General features: G+C 41.3%; 1 protein-coding gene across 3 annotated transcripts in view; it reads left to right on the top strand.

Annotated features, from left to right (window-relative positions):
• Nucleotides 1-314: 314 nt before the first annotated feature.
• EFCAB14 (EF-hand calcium binding domain 14) overlaps nucleotides 315-19188 on the top strand; it is a 35236-nt gene continuing 16362 nt past the window's right edge. Inside the window, exons 1-4 of one of the 3 annotated variants that reach the window (XM_028511913.2) lie at nucleotides 315-1464; nucleotides 2956-3104; nucleotides 10636-10781; nucleotides 18617-18715. In XM_028511913.2, coding sequence (XP_028367714.1) covers nucleotides 1283-1464; nucleotides 2956-3104; nucleotides 10636-10781; nucleotides 18617-18715 — 576 coding nt within the window. In that variant the 5' untranslated portion in view covers nucleotides 315-1282. The remainder of the gene's footprint in view (nucleotides 1465-2955; nucleotides 3105-10635; nucleotides 10782-18616; nucleotides 18716-19188) is intronic. The other 2 variants (XM_028511912.2, XM_036026034.1) reach the window with 2 other exon arrangements.

Genomic DNA, 19188 nt, shown 5'->3' with positions numbered 1-19188 from the left:
CCTGCAAGTCAGAGGGGGCGGAGCCTCTAGGCTGGAAAAGCTCAGTTCACTACTAGGGGCCCAGGGGGCTGACGAACTTTCCAAGCAGGTGGAGCAGCTGCGTGTCCCGCCAGCCCCTCGAAAAACAAAACTTCTCCCAACTCAAGTAAGCAACACGCCCCTCAGGGTTAAGAGCCTTCTCGGCCACAGGCGTGACCCAGCCTTCACCACAGCCCAGGGCCCTTGAACGCCCCTCCCACCGTCAGCCGGAGCACCCGGGTGTGACGTCACCAGGAGGGCGGCCAATGGAAATGTGGCTTACTGGCAGGCGGTGCCGGGCGGTTGCTGCCAAAGAGGAAGTGAGCTGGGGCAGTAGCGATGGCCCGGGGCTGGAACTCGGGGCCACCTCCGCCTCCGCCAGCGCACTGGGAGCAGCCGCAGCCGCAGCCGCAGCCGCGGCCGCAGTGGAAGAGGGCGCAGGAGTCGCGGCCGGAGTGGAGGAGGCGCTTGTGAGTTGCCGAGAGTAGCCGGTGCCGGAACACCTCAAACTCTGGGCGGGAGTTCAGGTGGGCTGATTCTGCTGTCGCCACTCCGCACCGGCGCCCCCTCCCAGGCCTAGACAACAGGGCTGGGGTCTCCCCGGGCGCTGGACTGGCTCCTCTCAGTCTGAGCCCTCCACGCCGATCTTGGACTTTCTGCAAACTCAGGACGGAAGCTGGAGGACAGTGAGCACCCCCGATCCGGGCATTTTCTTGTCGCCCGGACTGTGTCCTGGTTGTAGCAACTGGGTCCCCCCTCCTGCTGCCACCTCTCCAGCTAGGGAGGCACTAGCGCCTTCCCCCTGTCTCGTCTGCGCCCCTCCCTCTCCTCCTATTCAAGAACAAATTTGTTATCCCTCTCCACTGGGAATCCTGTCTAGGAAGTCTAAAACACCTGTCATTAGCAGGGCTGAGAATCAGTCGTTCTTAACTTGGCTTTTTATCCCCTTTGGGAGATAAAAGTTGTCCCCTTAACACCCTCGTAACTGACACTTCACACCCAGGACCTTATTCATTTGGATCGCCAGCTCTCTGGCCATATCTGTGTGACTTTCCCCCACCCAACTGAGTTCCAGTTTCCCCTGGGCTCCAATCTCCAGCTTCCAGTAGATCTGGTTAGTCCCACCCCTGGGTGGGAGTGACCAGGGGGCTCTGGCCCAGGATCCTCCACCCTGGAAGGCAGCTCCAAGGTAGCAAGAGAATTAGGCGTCGGATACGAACCGGGGAGCTCAGGAGTGGGTGCTCCACTCACCCCACACAAGAAGATGAAAAAGCGTAAAGAGCTCAATGCATTGATTGGCTTATCTGGAGACGGCCGGAGAAAGAAGCCCAAGAAAGGCTCAGGCCACCGCCTGCTTCGCACTGAGCCTCCTGACTCCGATTCTGAGTCCAGCTCGGAGGAGGAAGAGGAATTCGGTGTGGTTGGAAACCGTTCTCACTTTGGCAAGTAAGTAAGTGATGCAGTGGTGAGCGTTGGGATGGGAAAAGACATCTTGCACTACCAGTGATGCAAATGGAAGAAAAGGAGAAAGGAGTTCTTACGAACAAAAAAAGGGTATAGTCCTTGGAAGGCAAAGAGGGAAAAAAGTTGTTAGGGAGATGAGCTCAGGTTCTGAATGAAGGATAAGTTAGAAATCTGTCTCTATGTGTGCAAAAAAAAGAGCTCTGAGTCTACAGTGGAAGTGTGGACGTGGGGAATATGTCAAGAACCCAGAGAGACCAAGTTGGGAGTAGCTAAGGAGAGGAACAGAGAAGCTTTTAGAACTAGCCTTTAAAAAAAAAAATGTAGGAGAGACAAGGACCTTAAGAGTGCACGTTATTTATTTGTTGCACTCTTGATGAGTCTGAATCTTGGTGGTGAGAGAATATGGTGAGGGACATGTTGTAGAAGGTATGATCCTTGAGAGTAATTGAGCTTGGAGGACAAAAAGAAGAGGTGACTTTTTTCTAAATCACATTTAGATGCCACTAGACAAATCCAGTAGTGATCATTGAAGACATTGGGAATTAGGACCCAGGGTTGGGAAAAGGCTGAAGGGAACCTTGACGATGCCTTGTGCACTCTCAGGGAATACATTAAAAAAAGATTATTCTACTGAAGATGTGGAAGCAAGGTGCAGGCAGAAGATTGGGGTGCTAAAAGAGATTGAACCTTTTGTTTGAGGTTTGTTTGTTTCTTTAGAGTGTCTTTGCCCTTTTCTTTTGTTAAAGGAAATACTTGGCTCTGATGAGCTTTGCCAGATTATGTAGTTAAGGACAAAATCCTAGGTTTGGGTTGTGAAGATCTGGTGAAATGAAGTAGCGCAACTGGAATCGTTATCCCGTCGGGTTAGTTTAGATCTTCAGTGTTGGTTGAAGTTTGGTGTGAAATCTACCCCCTTTCCAAGCTTCCTTTCTTCTGAGCCAATAAGCTAGAGTGTACCAGGTATCTATTTAAACCTACAGTTCCTATTTCTTTCATTCCATTCACAGTAAAACTTGCTCAAAAGTTTATGAGGTTTCAGTAAACTGAAGCAGGATCCCCAGAAGTGAGCACGTATTTGACAGAGACAGATAGGTAAATTACTCTGCAGTGATGGAGTTGCAGAGAAGCTCTGGTCTTCACACCTTCCTAACCTGAGATTGTTCCCAAAGACCTGAATCAATGGTGATGGCAGTGAGCTGCAGTTCCCACAGGTGCTTCCTCTGGTCTACAAGAAGTCCCTCTGTTTCATGTGAAGTTTGAAACTTTTGTACTGAATAGATGAACTCTTCATAGGTCATATTATTTAGTTATTTTCAACTTGCCATTCAGATATAAATGTGTTACTCTATATTTCCTGGTAAATCAGTTGGTTATTCACTTAAAAAGACAGTTGCCTAGCGACATACATATTTCTAATAAAGCTGTGCTCATAATCACTTTTGTACTCCTGGTTGAATTTGTTCTCGTGATCAGGGGAGACTATTTACGATGCTGCAAGATCTGTTATCCCCTCTGTGCTTTTGTCATCCTTGCCGCCTGTGTCGTGGCCTGCGTTGGCTTGGTGTGGATGCAAGTTGCTCTGAAGGAGGATCTGGATGCCCTCAAGGAAAAATTTAGAACAAGTAAGTAGTCACATATTTCAGAATATAATATTGCATTCTTTTCCAGGGTCTAGGACAAAGTGGACTGTATTGAATTAAGAGTTTTACCCACTGGTGGACATATATTTTTGCAGCATTTTTTATACTCTTTCTTAGCCATCAGCTTGAATACGGTAATAGTTATTTGTTTTAAGCACAAATGAAAAAAAAAGACAGTGCTTATGCAGCATCAGGACAAATAGTATCTGAAAAATGGCATTGTAGTCAACACTTAGGGTGGTCAACACAGAAGGGAAGTGCTGAGGTCCAGGGGCCGAACCTTGGTTAACCTCCACCTCTTGTCACTGTATACTTCCCCAAGTACATAGTGGCAGCAGTAACACTGCACTACTTCCTTTTTCCCTCACAGGGCCATTTAAGGAAGAACATGGGAATCTCCAAAAATTTCCCTCCTTAAAAACTGTATAGGAACATAGGAAGAGGCAGTAATAATAATAATAGCCAGCATTTATGAAGTGCTTACTGTGTGCCAAGTCATAAAAAATGTCTTATAAGTGAATTTTAAAGTTTAAGTCAATGAGTTTTATATGTTCTAACTTGTAAAGTTGTACTTTGCACATGCAAAGTGCACTTGTTCTAAAAGATGTGTTCGCATGATAGTTTCCACCAGATTTAACCTAAATACCTTCCTTTAGCAACACTGCGATCTTCTAGGTTTCAAGAGTTCTTCAAGAGTTCAAGTGGTTCTAGGTTTCAAGAGTTAATTTTCTAAGCTAAGGAACCAGTTCCAAGCAGATCACAAGTACCCTAACCTTAGCAGCATTAGCACACCAGGAAACAGACCACCAGGCTTTCTCCAGGTCATAAGGAAACCTGTCCCCAGAACTGAAATTAGAATTGTTTTCTTCCCATCTTAAGTCTTGGAAGATCATAACATCTTAGCTTTCCTTCACTCCAGATTCTCTCTGCTGCCTGCAGTTATTCAAGTTCTGAACCTGATCTAGGGACAGCTAATCCTTAGTGTGTCGATGACATTTCTAGTGATATTGCTTGGGAGAAAAAATGTTGAAATATTAACTTTTATTTTCTTCTGAGTTTCTGATTCAGAATTATGACTTGGTAAGTCATAATTCTCTGCCAGAATTATCCTGACCTATATGTTTTTTCAACTGGTGGAATCAGAGTAAGAGTGTAAGAAAGAATGAGATCTGTATTCTAGTTATTGTCCCTCCTTAATGGTTGCCCATAGCAGTGTTGCAAGGTGTTTCTAAGGCCAGTGTTTTCTTTGTAAGTAGTGATCATAACTTGGAAGGGAGGTTCTCTGAAACAATGTTTAACTGTAAATAACCATGGAAGACACCTGTCTGTGCCATCATCTCTCCTTCACTGGGCTTCCGGGGTTAGGCTAGAGCTTGTTTTGATCACATACAGCAATTACTTATTTATACATTTCAAAACATTGCTCAATTCTACCTCTCGGATTCCTTTGTTGTTTACAGGACACCCATGTAGTTTATACCTTAGCTTTTCAGCAAACTTCTTTGTCTAGAAATGTATGTTTTAAGTGTATACATGTAGTAGACCAGGCAATCAATGAGTCAACAAGCATTTATTGAACACTTGTTAACACCTATTCCTAGAAATACCGTATTCAAGAGATTCCAGGAATTGTACCTGGAGCTATGAAACCTGCATTCCCCTGAGACCGGTCAGCCAGCTGAATGAAGCAGATTTAGAATGTCAGTACAGCTGCTTTGTTGGCTTTGGTTTGCTGCAGCAGAAATGCCCACACCTATGACAGCCAAAGCAGTACCTCCTGAGGGATTGGGAGTGGGGCCTGGCACATATTGTCAGTCCATGGGCTGAACCGGTGTGGGCCACGCACGTGCCCAAGAGTTTTTGTGAAAACCATTACCTTGACTAAATGAGGTCAATCTTGTAAAGCTTAAATAATCTTTCTTTGAATTATGCTTCTGCTTTAAATATATTTCAACAAGTTAATTTTTACTTCTTGTTTTTCAGGAGGACAGTGGAAGTCACTGACTCAAATAAGACCATCTGCTGATCTGGCTTTAATACTTTTTTGAAAAATTCAGAGCCCATTGTTCTTTATTTCAATAAATTTTCCAAGACACTTATGAGGAAAGGAGGTAGGGTTGCTGAAGTAGCTGAAACAGAAAGCAAAAGCAGATAGGCTTGTATTTTTTCCTTGTGTGCAAGGAGTAACTTGATCCTTAAGCTAACAGTACTGGCTGGCCTTGAAATGTAGCTCAGTATTCTTTTCCAGAACCAGGTACTTCAAAAGACCTCCACAGTTATTCTAAGGAAGATTCTATTCCCCACCCTCCCTCTGTTTCATTCAGCAATGAAACAGTAGCATGACAGAAAAGTTGAAAAAGAAGAAAAGTATGAATGAATTGAGCATCTCCTTTATGGTCATACAGGCTGAGTAGCAGCTTGGTCATACAGTACAGAACTTAAAAACAGTCTTGTACTAATGAGGCATTAAGATGTCAGTGTTTCTGATAGCTGGAGTATGCTACAAAGAGCACTGGTCCTAGGAGCAAAAGGTTTGACTGTTGAAGCCCAGCTTGCTCATTGCTAGCTGTGAAACTTGGGCAGGTCACTTATTCTTTCTCAGCCTTCACTTTCCCATCCATAAAACAGAAAGATGTATTTGTGTTACCAAAGCACTTTGGGCATTTCTCCATCGTGGTGTCTATCACACAGTATAGTAACTCTGTAACAATGCCTTGCTCCCTGCTAAATTGAGAGTTTCAGGGTCTTTTTATGAACTAGTGCTGAGTGCAAAGCTGAGAACATGGTAGAACTCAATAACAAGTTTAATAGTTACATAAAAGTGTATTGCAAACTATAAAGACTTATAAAATATTGCTGTTGGCTTTATACGTTCTTTATGAAGGGTAAATTCAGCTTTCTATGCAGAAATCTTCATTTCCTGATCTTGAAGATCAAGAAAAGAGCTAAGTTTGAGTATTAATATACTAAATTTTAAATGAGTTGCTTTCTGTGTTGAAAGAACATACATAAGTCATCATAAGTTGTTTGTTTGCTACATTTCCTTTCATTTATGTGGTTGGAGTCCCTTGACTTGGCTTGTCTCTCCAAAAAGGCCCCAAATCAGATAGTGAATATGATCCCTTCTTCGCTCATACAGTCCTCAGGATCCAGAGTGTTTCCAGGGATTGTCAGCTTTACAAGTTTATCAGTTAATAATCATAACCCAAATTACTTACTGGTTTGTCTTCCTCTTCCATTTCCACCTTCTGCTTAATTCATATGCACTGCCAGAAAGAGAGAAACTTCCCGCCCCTTCCTTCTCAGATACACACACTCTCTCTCTCTCTCTCTCTCTCTCTCTCTCTCTCTCTCTCTCTCTCTCTCTCTCTCGGGATGTTTGACCACCTGTGGGATGAGTTACTTTGCAACCTAGCTGAAAATATAAAAGAAAAAATTCACTGAAATGCTAAGTGCCTCATGAATTTAGAATGGTAAAATGTTCTTATTGTATGAGATGGAGGTAGTCCTACAAACCAGGTGTATCAAATGTTACATTAAAGGTACTTAGGGAAGCCCTGGCTAGGTGGCTGAGTTGGTAGGAGTATTGTCCTGTGCACCAAAACTTGGTGGGTTCCATCCCCGGTCAGGTTCAATCCCCTGGTCAGTATACGGGAGGCTACCAATCGATGTTTCTCTTTGACATCAATATTTCTCCCCCTCTCCTTCTCTCTAAAATCAATAAACATGCCCTGGCTGGTGTAGCTCAGTGATTAAGTGCAGACCTGTGAACCAAAGGGTCGCTGGTTCAATTCCTAGTCAGGGCACATGCCTGGGTTGCGAGCCAGCTCCCTGGTAGGGAGCACTCGAGAGGCAACCACACATTGATGTTTCTCTCCCTCTCTTTCTCCTTCCTTTCCTTTCTCAAAAAATAAATAAAATATTTTTTAAAAAATAAAATCAATAAACATATCCTCAAGTGAGGGTTTTTTTTTAAAAAGTACTCTTTATAAAGAAATTCTTTGGTGTTTATTTTTGAAAGATGGATAAAAATACCTAATTTCTTTTTTTAATATATTTTATTATGCTATTACAGTTGTCCCATTTTCCCCCCTTCACCCTGTACACCCTCTCCCACCCATATCCCCCCTTTAGTCATGTCCATGTGTCATAAGTTCTCTAGCTTCTACATTTCCCATACTATTCTTACCCTCCCCCTATCTATTTTCAGCCTACAATCTATGCTACTTATTCTCTGTACCTTTTCCCCCTCTCTCCTCCCATTCCCCTGTTGCTAACCCTCCATGTGATCTCCATTTCTGTGGTCCTGTTCCTGTTCTAGTTGTTTGCTTAGTTTCTTTTGGTTTTGCTTTAGGTGTGGTTATTAATAATTGTGAATTTGCTGTCCTACTATACATGTTTTTTCTTTATCTTCTTAGATAAGTCCCTTTAACATTTCATAAAATAAGGGCTTGGTGATGATGAACTCCTTTAACTTGACCTTTTCTGAAAAGCACTTTATCTGCCCGTCCATTCTAAATTAAAGCTTTGCTGGATAGAGTAATCTGGGATATAGGTCTTTGTCTTTCATGACTTGGAATACTTCTTTCCAGGCCCTTCTTGCCTGTAAGGTCTCTTTTGAGAAATCAGCTGACAGTCTGATGGGAACTCCTTTGTAGGTAACTGTTCCCTTATCTCTTGCTGCTTCTAGGATTCTCTCCTTCGTTTTTACCTTGGCTAATGTAATTATGATGTGCCTTGGTGTGTTTCTTGGGTCCAACTTCTTTGGGGCTCTCTGAGCTTCCTGGATTTCCTGGAAGTCTATTTCCTTTGCCAGATTGGGGAAGTTCTCCTTTATTATTTGTTCAAATACGTGCTCAATCTGTTGCTTTTCCTCTTCCCCTTCTGGTACCCCTATAATTCAGATGTTGGAACGTTTAAAGATGTCCCGGAGGTTCCTAAGCTTCTCGTTTTTTTGAGTTCTTATTTCTCCATTCTTTCTTGTTTGGTTGTTTTTTTCTTCCTTCTGGTCCACTCTATTGTTTTGAGTCCCAGTTTCCTTCCCATCACTATTGGTTCTCCGTGCATCTTCCTTCATCTCTTTTATGGTAACCTGCATTTTTTTCATCTAATTTGTGCCCAAAATCAACCAATTCTGTGAGCTTCCTGATGACCAATGTTTTGAACTGTGCATCTGATAGATTGGCTATCTTTTGGTCGCTCAAAAGGATGAGTCCTGGGGCATTGATCTGTTCTTCCGTGTGAGACATGTCTGTCTGTCTGTCTCTCTCTCTCTCTTTTTTTTTTTTTTTTTGGTCTGGTCGCTCCTGTTACGGTAAGGGGCGGAGCTTTAGGTGGTCACCGCAGCTGGGCACCCCAGTCGCTAGATTGTGACATTGTAGGTGGGGGCGGGGGCAGGAGGGAACAATGGTGGTAGGTCCACTCTCCTGGGACCCCAGTCCCCTCTCTGGGACCCTGGGTTGCGTGCTCTGCCCTAGTCCACAATCGCCGCCTCACTGGGTCCGCTAGCTGCCGCTTGCGTACTCAAGGTCCACCCACTGCGATCTTGTGCGCCCCAGATGCCTTACGCGCTCCTGGTTGCCCTATGCACCCAGTTCTCCCTGTTCTCCGCGCTGCAACCCGTGCCCGGCTGCTTGTCTCCGCCCCTCCTACCAGTATGGATGAATGAGTCTACTTCAACTTCTTGGCTGTCCAACTTCCATTCAGATAAATTCTGTCAGTTCTGGGTGTTATTCTGCCTCTAAATTGTTGTTGTTCTAATCTTGGTTGTGCGTGGAGGTACGGTACGTCCACCTATGCCTCCATCTTGCCGGAAGTCTCCTAATTTCTTTTAATAACTCTGAATTTTTAGATAATGGGCTCTGTTGTAGTAGCAATACCACCATATCAGCTGCCCCCTACTCCCCCAATTTGTCCCTCCTTAGTGGTCGTCCTTTATGATTTTAGTTGAGGTTATGGAGTTTTCTTTGTTTAACTTAATAGGCTACCATTATCTCCATTTCATATCCTACCATTATTTCACTGGACAGGCATTTGAGTTCTCCTGTATACCTGACACTGTGGTGGGCCCTGGGAATGCATAACAGATAAGATTTGTTCCCTGTCCTCTTGCAGCTCTCTGTCAGTCTGGTGGAGGACACAGACAAGTATGTAGTTACAATGCAGTATGTTACGTGCTTGGTCGAGTTAGGAGTAGTAAAGAGGTGGCAGTAGTTCCAAGGTGGAGATACAGTTGTTTGTGCCGAATCTTGAAATGATTTAACTACACTAGGGTGGCAGAAATGAAGGGGTAAGCTGAGGGCATCTAGGCAGAAAAGATAGAGCATACAGGGTCACTGGGGCTTAAAGAGATGGATATGCCAGGAAAATGTGCTTGACTAGATAGTAGATTGAAGAGGTAGGTAAAGTGATGAGAAATGTGGTTAAGAGGTAAGCAAAGGCCAGAGTTTCAGTCAATAATACTGAGTGCCTACCATGTGCCAGGTATATTCTAAGTGCTAACCATGCAGAAATGAACAAAAACATCTTGGTACTTAGGTTTTAGTAAGTTGTCTTGCATCTGTCCTGTGTGCCAGTTTTCGGTTTTAAAGCATATAATAACTAATCTAGCACTGTGCTTTAAAAAAAATGGTGTAGGTTTTATTCTAGAGGGCCAGCCATTATTATTTTCCATGAAAAGAGAGATTAGTTTTTAATGTAAGAAGAGAAAGCACTCTTTCAGGCCTCTGCCTTCCGGCTGACAAATCGCTAAACCATTCAGGAGATATCGTATCCCAAAGGAAAGCCAAATATCACCTTCTACTTAACCTAACATGTTTCTTTATCTTCTTTTACTTTGAGCTTTTTGAGTTGATTTAAGGAAACACTGCTGTTTATGAAAAAGATTTAAAATCCTAGTCCTTGTAACAGTACTTGAAAGGTGGTAAGAACCCATCTTGCGTTTGACCAATCTGAGCTAGAGAGAAATAGACTTACGCACTTAGAGATATAACTTATGATGTCACCTGGGGCATTAATGGAATAAGGTTTATAAATAGTCATTGACTAGTCAAAAGCTCCTTTATTGAGCTGGTCAATACTTAACATTTATTTATCATTTACTATATACCGTTCTTTCACTTCTAAAATCCTGTAGAGTATATTTTTTCTCTGTATTACAGATGAAGAAACTGAGCTCAAAAAAGTTGAGTAATTTTCTCAAGATCACAGTTAGTTACAGAGTTGGGATTCAAGTCCAACTCTTACTGCAGATATTCATCGTTACCATTTTTAACCACCTGACTTCTAAAAGTTGTCTGGCCAGTAGTGAAATAGCCCCAGTTAACAGGGAGCTTTAGTGTTAAAGATACACAGTAAAGGAAAGAACATGTAATTAATTGATATAAATTTAGTCATTGTCCTCCCAGAATTAATGTTTGTGAATCTGCTATTCTACTGTGTAATCATATTTTTCTTCTTGGAACCATTAGGGAATTTTATGGCTATTTATGGTTGTTCTTATTTTTGCTTTTAGTGGAATCTAATCAGAAAAGTTCATTTCAAGAAATTCCCAAACTTAATGAAGAACTACTCAGCAAACAAAAACAACTTGAGAAGATCGAATCTGGAGAGCTGGGCTTGAACAAAATCTGGATAAACATCACAGACATGAACAAGCAGGTAGCAAAAGTACAATTTTTATTTCTGTGTAAGCTATGAATATTTTTGTTTATTTGGACTGAATTTGTAGGTATAGGAAACTCCAAATTGTTTTACTTTCTGCAATGGTTTTTCTATATTGTGATTCCAGCACATTAAATTCAGGTAAAATAGGTAATAGTTATGCATTTACCAAATAATTAAAATGTTAAACCTTTCTGCAAAGGATAGTTTTACAAAGTAGAGCAGTTTAGAGGGAGTTGGAAATTCTTCTTGAGTCAGCTGTCCTAAGGAGCAGTGTAGGTATCAAATTTTTTTTAAAGTGCCATCTAACCTTTAATAAAAAAAGGGTAACCTGTTTGTATGAGATAATGAGAGCTTATTTTGTTTAATAGAGGTTATAAACTTACACAGCCTTGAGGTATGGTGCCATACACTGTACTACCAATCTGGAACCCACCCACAGCTAATGATACTGGTTCTGGCATAGCATAGGAGGAGGTGGCAGAGCTGGTTAAATACCTTGGCCAGGCAAGCAAGCCTTAGGGAAATACTTTTCCAGTCCTTAAAAGGATTTTGATCGAGCATCTTGCATGTATGTAAGTTGCCACTAGGTAACTAATGCCCCTATCCTCAGTTTTTGCAGTTTAATTAGGAAAGATGTGCATTGAAAGGAAAACTCCAGGACCAAATAAATGGTACACCAATGAAGAGTTTCAAAATGGATATGCCATCCTTGTTGGGTCTAAGAGGATATTCTGTTCTTCAGAATGAAGTAACAAAGTTCAGAATCAGCCAGTGCAAGGAGCACTACACTGGGATAAAGGGCCTACACGTATTTCTGAAGCTGCCCCCACCTTTTAGCAGTGATACAGGAGTGGGGCAACTCATCACGGAAAGCCAGACATCTATTGCTGGGGGCCGCAGTTTTAAAACTTTTTCCCGGAACCCACAGTAGGAAATGTTTTGTTTTACATCATTCTGCAATAAACACATACATACGTATATGTAACTGAAATAAGTTTCTGAAAACATTAGCTTACCCTTAAAATTATGATGCTTTATGATATTTTATTTTTCTATTCAGTTCTATTTCATTTTTTTAATTATTTGTGAAATAATTGATCAGTTACAGTATTTACTCATTACCATTTATTCTCAGACTCTCGGGATTTAGGAAAAAGCAAGTATTCATTCCTTTTTTTTTTTTTTTTTTTTCCAAAAAGAATAGGATAAACTGTGGCCTTGTATTCATAGAGCAAATGAGCAGTTTGGCCAGAGATTACATCAAGTGAAAATCGACCACGTTGAAGCACTGAGAGATAATTAGCATCTCTCACTGGGGAAAATGGGAGATTCCATTTAGGGAGTCATGGAGTTTACAGTTCTGAGCGAGAATGAGATCTTGAGGGCAAAGAGCAGGCAATGGCAGCTATTTCCCATCTTGTAAGTCAGCGCATGAGAAGAGTCAAGGGGGAAGGAGGGCTGTACTTGGTGTGTGAGGACGCAAGGGCTTCCAAACCTTTACTACATTGTTTGGTTTCTCGGTTCTCTTTAATTTGGATTCTAGAAACAAAATGATCATTTCATCCCTGTCCTGGCTGTTACTTTCAATGCAAAAAGTACCTGGGAGGGAAGGTACACAGGAAAGTCTGCTTCAGTCCTAGGGCTTCATATACAAACTAGGAGGGATTGAACTGAAACCCTTTGCATTTTAGCTTCAGTAGATCTTCAGAGATGAAGAGACTGACTGATGAAACCAGCCTGAGGCAGAGAAATTCTCTGCCAGCACAGGCGCAGAAGGGCAGTCAGTGGTGACAGAGCTTTACAATGGTCCAAAGGGAGCATATCATGCTCTGAGTCATTTTCCAAAATTGTTACACATCCCTGGTGGAGAGGCATTTGTCCCAAACCGGAATAGATGTAAAAGCAAAATTAATATAACCATGTTTCTATACCTAAGGGTAATTCTGTCAATTAAGATGCTTTTAGTTGGCAACATTTTTTAAAGCAATTCAAACTGGCTTAAACAACAACACAAAAAATGTATTAAATCACTTAACAAGGACTGCCCTTATCATAATATGAGTTGAAGTTAATGCAGCCTGAAAAAAAAAAAGAAGCCTTTAGTCTAAAATAAGTTAAAATCAATTTTTACATTGAAAAATCTTTAAACTAGTATTAAAATCCCATTTGCTTTCCTGTTTTATTTATGAAAACTCTGTTTAATACCCATGCCCATTCTCAGCCAATTTAGGGAGTCTCCTGTCCTTTCTTTGAAGACCGTTAATCAACAAATATTTAATGAGCTGCTTTTATGGAGTCATGCCTTGGATTCCCATGCTCAAGGCTCTTACAGTCAAATGGAAGAGAAAGGAAAGTAAATAGTTGTAAAACAGCCTGATAAGCAATAAGAAGCCAGTCCACATGAGCCCGGTGGGGGCATTTTTTAGGTATGTATCTAACCCAGACTGGCTGGGATCAAGCGAGGCTTCTCAGATATCTTGAGCTGAGTGCTGAAGGGCAAATAGGAGTTGGCCAGATGAATTCTGCAGAAAGACAGAGGGTATGTTTATTAACTCACTTGACCCACATCATTTGCAGATTCCATATTTGCAAATTCACCTGCTAGCTAAGATTTGTTTGTAACCCCCAGATTCATACTTGTGGTGCTTTCAGTGACAGGCATACAGTGGGGAAAAATTTGAGGCACCCAATAGGAACGTTTCCAATTGAGGTCAAACAAGACCACACTCTGCCTTGTTTCAGCTCATACTGTAAACAAGTTTTCTTTTCATGATATATTTAGTGCCATGGTTTTTGCACTATTGTGCTCTTTTTGGAGAGTCCACTGCATAAAATGCTCACCTACCATAGTGTTGAAGTCTGTCTAGTATTGCCAAGTACAAGAAAACAGTGTTGTGCCTTGCAGTGAAAATACATGTGCTCGATAAGCTTCATTCGGGCACAAGTTCAACAATATACATTAAATAAGATGTCTTTAAAAGAAACACACATAAAACAAAGTTATGTATTACATTGATCAGTTGACAAAAATGTTGTGACCAGGGGCTCTCAGGACCTTAACTCTGTACTTACCTTAGGAATAGTGGGTCAGTAATTAATTCAGTCATTAATTCAGTGTTCGCTGTGAATTTCCAGAATGGTGATTTTCAACCATTTTCATCTCATGGCTCACATAAACTGTTACCAAAATTCTGTGACACACCAAAAAATACATATTTTTTTGCCGATCTGACAAAAAAAATAGGTATAATTTTGATTATTCACACCAGATGGCCATTGTTGTGTTGGCTGTTGTCATTTATTTACTTGACAATCTAAGGGAATAGAGGTCAGTGCCCCTGACTAAATAGTCAGGTACTGCATGTTTTAAAAATTCTTACAGAACACCAGTTAAATATCACTGTTCTAGAATATAACTACTGTGAATAATGAGAATTAACTATATGTGTAGAAGTACAGGTGAATGAAAAACAGTGTGTGTTCGGGGGGATTTTTATGTCATTGTAGTGTAGTTTAGTGGAAAGAGGCCAGAAGTAAGGATATGTCAGCAGGAGTCATCAAGGACCTTGAGTGTGTCATCTTCTCTATATCTTTCTTTCTTTCTTTTTTTTTTTTTTTTTGACACTTGGTCCAGATACCTTATTGTGTGATACAGTAGCCCCACCCTTATCCAAGGGGGAGTACGCGCCAAGGCTTCCAGTGAATGCCTAAAACCACGGATAATGCCAAAACATCTCTACACTATGTCTGTACAAATGTCTCTGTGATAAAATTTCATTTATAAATTAGGCATAGTAAGAGATTAACAACAATAACAATAAAATAGAACAATTATAACAATATACTGTAATAAAAGTTATGTGACTGTAGTGTCTCTCTCTCTTCAGTCATTTTTATATTTTTCAGTTCAAACCTATTCCTGAGTCTGTACAACCGTCTCTTACTTGCAGGAAATGGCTGGGTGTCACTCGTTTCAGGGAAACCTTATTGAAGGCTTCACACGGGCTCCATGCTTTCTGGCGCACCACGTTGCCATCAGTCAGAACATGTTTTCTGTTCATGTCTTTCACCCACAAATTTAATGCCTTGTCCATCCTAACTAAGCACTTACCACACACTGTGGCCATAGCTTTTTCAGTTTGAGGTGGACAGCAAAATGAGCACGAATTTTCTTTTTTCTTCAGCATTTCACAGATCGAAGATTCGTTCTTACTATAGATCTTAGCAACCTCAGCCTGTGATTTGTTTTCTTTCTTTATTAAGTGGAAAACATTCACTTAAAGGAAGCACTGTATAGCTTCTTTTCGGCATATCTAAATTGCCAGCATCGCTGCACTTGGGGTTTGGAGCCATTATTAAGTAAAGGTCACTTGAACACAAGCACTGTGTTACTGTGGCAGTCGTCTGATAACAGGGACAGCTGCTAAGTGACTAATGGGTAGGTGGCGTGTACATCATGGATTCATCAGACAGAAGGGTGACTCATGTCCTGGTGGTGTGGATTGGAATAGCAGGAGATTTTATTACACTACTCAGAAGGGTGCTCAACTTAAAACTTACTTCTGGAATTTTTCATTTAATATTTTTGGACCACAGTTAACCACAGGTAATTGAAACCACAGAAAGTGAAGTAGTATAATGGGAGACTACTGTATTTGTGTGTGCATCTAATTACACTACAAGGCGGTACTCAGTATTCTGTGCTTTAAGAGTGATGATAATGATGGCAATTAAGATGATAACTGCCATTCATTAAATGCCTCCTTTGTTCAGGCGCCTTTTAGAGATGCTGCATGTAAGATCTCCTTTTTGCTTCTATAGACCTATGAGATAGGAGGTGGTATCTCCATTTTACTTATAAGGAAACTGAGATTCAAAGAGGTTAAGTAGTTTGCCCAAGGTCACACAGCTGTGTAGCAGTGCAAACATTAAAATATTCAAGTCCTAGGAGCCTGTTTTTTCCCAGTTTTTCTTCCTGCCTTCGTCTCTATTTCCTCTGTGAAATGCAGTAGGTGCTCAGTAGATGAAGTTGAAAGGACATGATGTCAAGTTCCTACTAGAGTTCATAGAGATTCACCAGTGATGGTTGTCTGTTTTAGTAACTTTTTCACTTACTGTTTAAAGAACACTTAATATTAACCCCAAAGCAAAAAAAGCAGCATTTCAGATTTCATAGTATAAATGGTCTTCAGGAGCTATTTTTAATTTTGCTAATGAAAAGTCATGTAATATGCATAAAAGTCATTACTCATCTTTTGGCTGGAATGTGGGTTTTTGTCTTAATGGATTCTACTTACTTAATTCGACTTTTTAGACTCTTTGGATTGTAGTGTGTGACTTTCAGAGATAAGTCCTGTAATGCTTGAATCCGATCTGACATTCTAGAATGTGTCCATCAGTCCCAGAGGTAACGGGAAAGTACCCGCGGTCTCTCCATTCTAGTGGCACATGTGGTTTGCTCTAGTTGTCCATAGACTTTTGGAATTATTCCACCCCTCAGAAGGGAATGCTTAGAGATGGAATCCAGCTATGCAGTTTATGGGAACGTAGCTGAGTCCTGGTGGCCAGTGTGTGGTCCAAGTCTTGAAGTGACATTTGGTAATTAGAGAATTAATGGTCAACTCTCTAGAGCATACCTTCAGTGAAGCAGCTGACACCCAGGCCTAGGGAGTTAGGGGCATGGGGACAAGTGGGACGGCACCTCACCTTATCCTGCTGGCATTGGCTTTCAGCTGCTCCTCTGGTTTGGGGGGAAGTGATAGCTGCCAGCGAGCCACACTAGCCATTTGTGAGGCGTCACTGTTCTTGAGGAACTTAATCAAATAATTGCACAGATAAATAACTCATCGCTTTGAAAATTGTCATGCAGAAAAAGTCTTCTTGGGCCTATTCATGCTGTCGCTCCTGACCTATTACCAAATGCCACCCACACCCTTACAACCTAGAAAGAATACCGGTTTTATTTTTGTATATAAAACTCTTACCCATCAGAATCTAATTTGAGTCCTACCTCAGTGAAGCCTGTGCAGTTCAGCCTGCACTGATATTCTTTCCTCAGAACTTTATTATCACATTGAGTACTTAATTGTTCGTTTAGTGTTACCTCCCTGCCTTTAGCCCTCTGCCTCCCGCCTCCATCTCCCCCTCCTCTACCCCTCTCCCTGTCTCACTCTTGCTGTGTGCTCCTGCCACCAGCCTTCTTTCGTTCTTCAGATATGCCAAGCTCTTTCCTGCTCTTCCCTGCTCTGGGGCCTTTAACCCAGCAATCCCCTCTGCCCTCAAATGTACTTCATTCAGCTTTTTTCTGATTAATACCTTCTTCTCATTTAGATCTGTTTAAATTTCCTCTCTTTATAGAGGCTTTCTCTCACCATCCAATCCAAAGTAGCTACCCAGTCACTCATTAAGTTACCTTATTATAATTTTCTTCTAACCTCCCACTGGCTGATACTATATAAAACTGTCTTCTTGCACTAAAATGTAAATTCCACAAGATCGCTGACACCTGTGTTCCATCACTGGTATAAAATAGAGCTCAATAAATATTTATTACAGTAATGAGTGAAAACTGGTTTGACACCCTGAACATTTTTCTCCTAAAGGGAAGAGGAAGAAGAGAACCCAAGTTCCTGGACTCCTCACCAGACTCTCTTGTTCAGAACACACTGCTGCTTACTCCTAGAGCTCTGCTTAAATTTTTTGCATAGTACTTATTATCTGATACTTCTATTTCTCTCACCTTCTACTATGATATAAGCCCCTTGAAAGCAAAACCTCAGGGTCTTGTTTGCCAGCATCTCCACAATGCCTGCAGCAGTACCTGGCACAGAGAAGATGCCAAACATCTGTTGAAGGAAAGAGTAGGGGATCAGGTCTACTTTGTCTTGTGTAACAAGTGCCCAGAAACTTTAGTGGTTATTCTGTGATGCCCTCTGAGTATAATTGCTATTAATAGATCTGTGTCTTCCCACTAGCAATTGGGACAGGAAAGCAGTATGAAACCAGGGATCTGTGAAGAATGTTTTGAGCCACACTGCCAGGCTGTCGGAATATGATCTGCATAGCCTGAAACTGTCTATTACACAGATTCCCCTAGCCCTCATCCAAGGGAGAAGTCCAGCTGTTTAGAATTTTACCCCAAAATAGCAGAAGGAAGACACATTTTATTTTTATTCAATTCCTATTTTAATATATTCAGTGCATCAGTCAGCAAGTCAGTGGATATTGAGCCTCTTCAGGGTAAAAAGTAGTGCTTTGATTGAGCTATTGAGTTTGAAATATTAATCACATTGTTAAACCAAAACTCAATCTCCCAAGTAGTTGAAAACACTGTTGAAATTGTAAGGGTACTGTTCCTGTAGACTGTATTTTGTGATGATGGGCTTTTATGTGCCCACTTGGAAAGGAACAAAAGTTCAGTAAGTAACCGAGGTGTTATTTTTTACCAAAATGAAATCCTTCAGGGGTCTTTGATCATTAGCTGTCTTTCTGTCCAGTTGTCGAAGGATTGTGTTGTAATCACTGTGGTAATCATCTTTGAGGTAATTTAAGATTTTGGGATCTTGTAGCTGCCAGGAGTAGGGTAAAGAATACTAAATGCCCTTCCCTCATTGGCACTAGTATTTAAATTGGGCAGGGAAAGAAGGGGTATTATTGCCACCTCCCACATCTGCAATCTATTCAAGGTAGGAGCTGAACAGGGTATATTGTCTGGGTCACAGAAACACATAAAATCCAAGGGTGCCTTGACATCAGCATCAAATGGAGTTTGTGAAAGAAACGCAATGCAAATTCTGTTTTCATTGTTTGTTACTCTTTTTTCCCCCTAGATTTCTCTGTTGAATTCTGCAGTAAACCACCTCAAAGCCAATGTTAAGTCAGCGGCAGACTTAACTAGCCTGCCTGCCACTGTAGAGGGACTTCAGAAGGTAAGTGCTATGTGTGGACACTGAAATTAACCTACTGCTGTAATTCTAGCTTCTTAGAAGTTTTCTTTGAAAGCCTGGCATTTGAAATCACCTTCTCCAGGAGGGCGGTAATAGAGCATATCACTGTGTTCCAAAGATTTCAGAACATCTCTGTTTTGGTCTGGTTAGTTGGGCCTTTGCTTTGCAGTAGATGACTTGATCTGGTTTATGTGGTTTGCACCTTTTTATTTGGCTCTCCAGGTCCCAAGATCGCTCTGCTGGGACTCTTTTGTTAACATACGTGGGTTGGCTTTTCATCATTTGCCTTTTCAATTCATCATCCACAATGTCTTCATGAAAGCTGACCAGTTATATGTGACAGTTGCTTTAAATTACTGTTAATTTCTAAATTACTATTTTATTTTTTAAAAAGGTAATTTGAAGAAATGCAAAAAAATTAAATTCAGGATATGATAAGAGTTGGCAAGGATGTG

The sequence above is a fragment of the Phyllostomus discolor genome, chromosome 5 (genome assembly GCF_004126475.2).
Source record: "Phyllostomus discolor isolate MPI-MPIP mPhyDis1 chromosome 5, mPhyDis1.pri.v3, whole genome shotgun sequence".
NCBI classification, from domain to species: domain Eukaryota; kingdom Metazoa; phylum Chordata; class Mammalia; order Chiroptera; family Phyllostomidae; genus Phyllostomus; species Phyllostomus discolor.
This window is presented reverse-complemented; position numbering and strand designations above follow the sequence as displayed.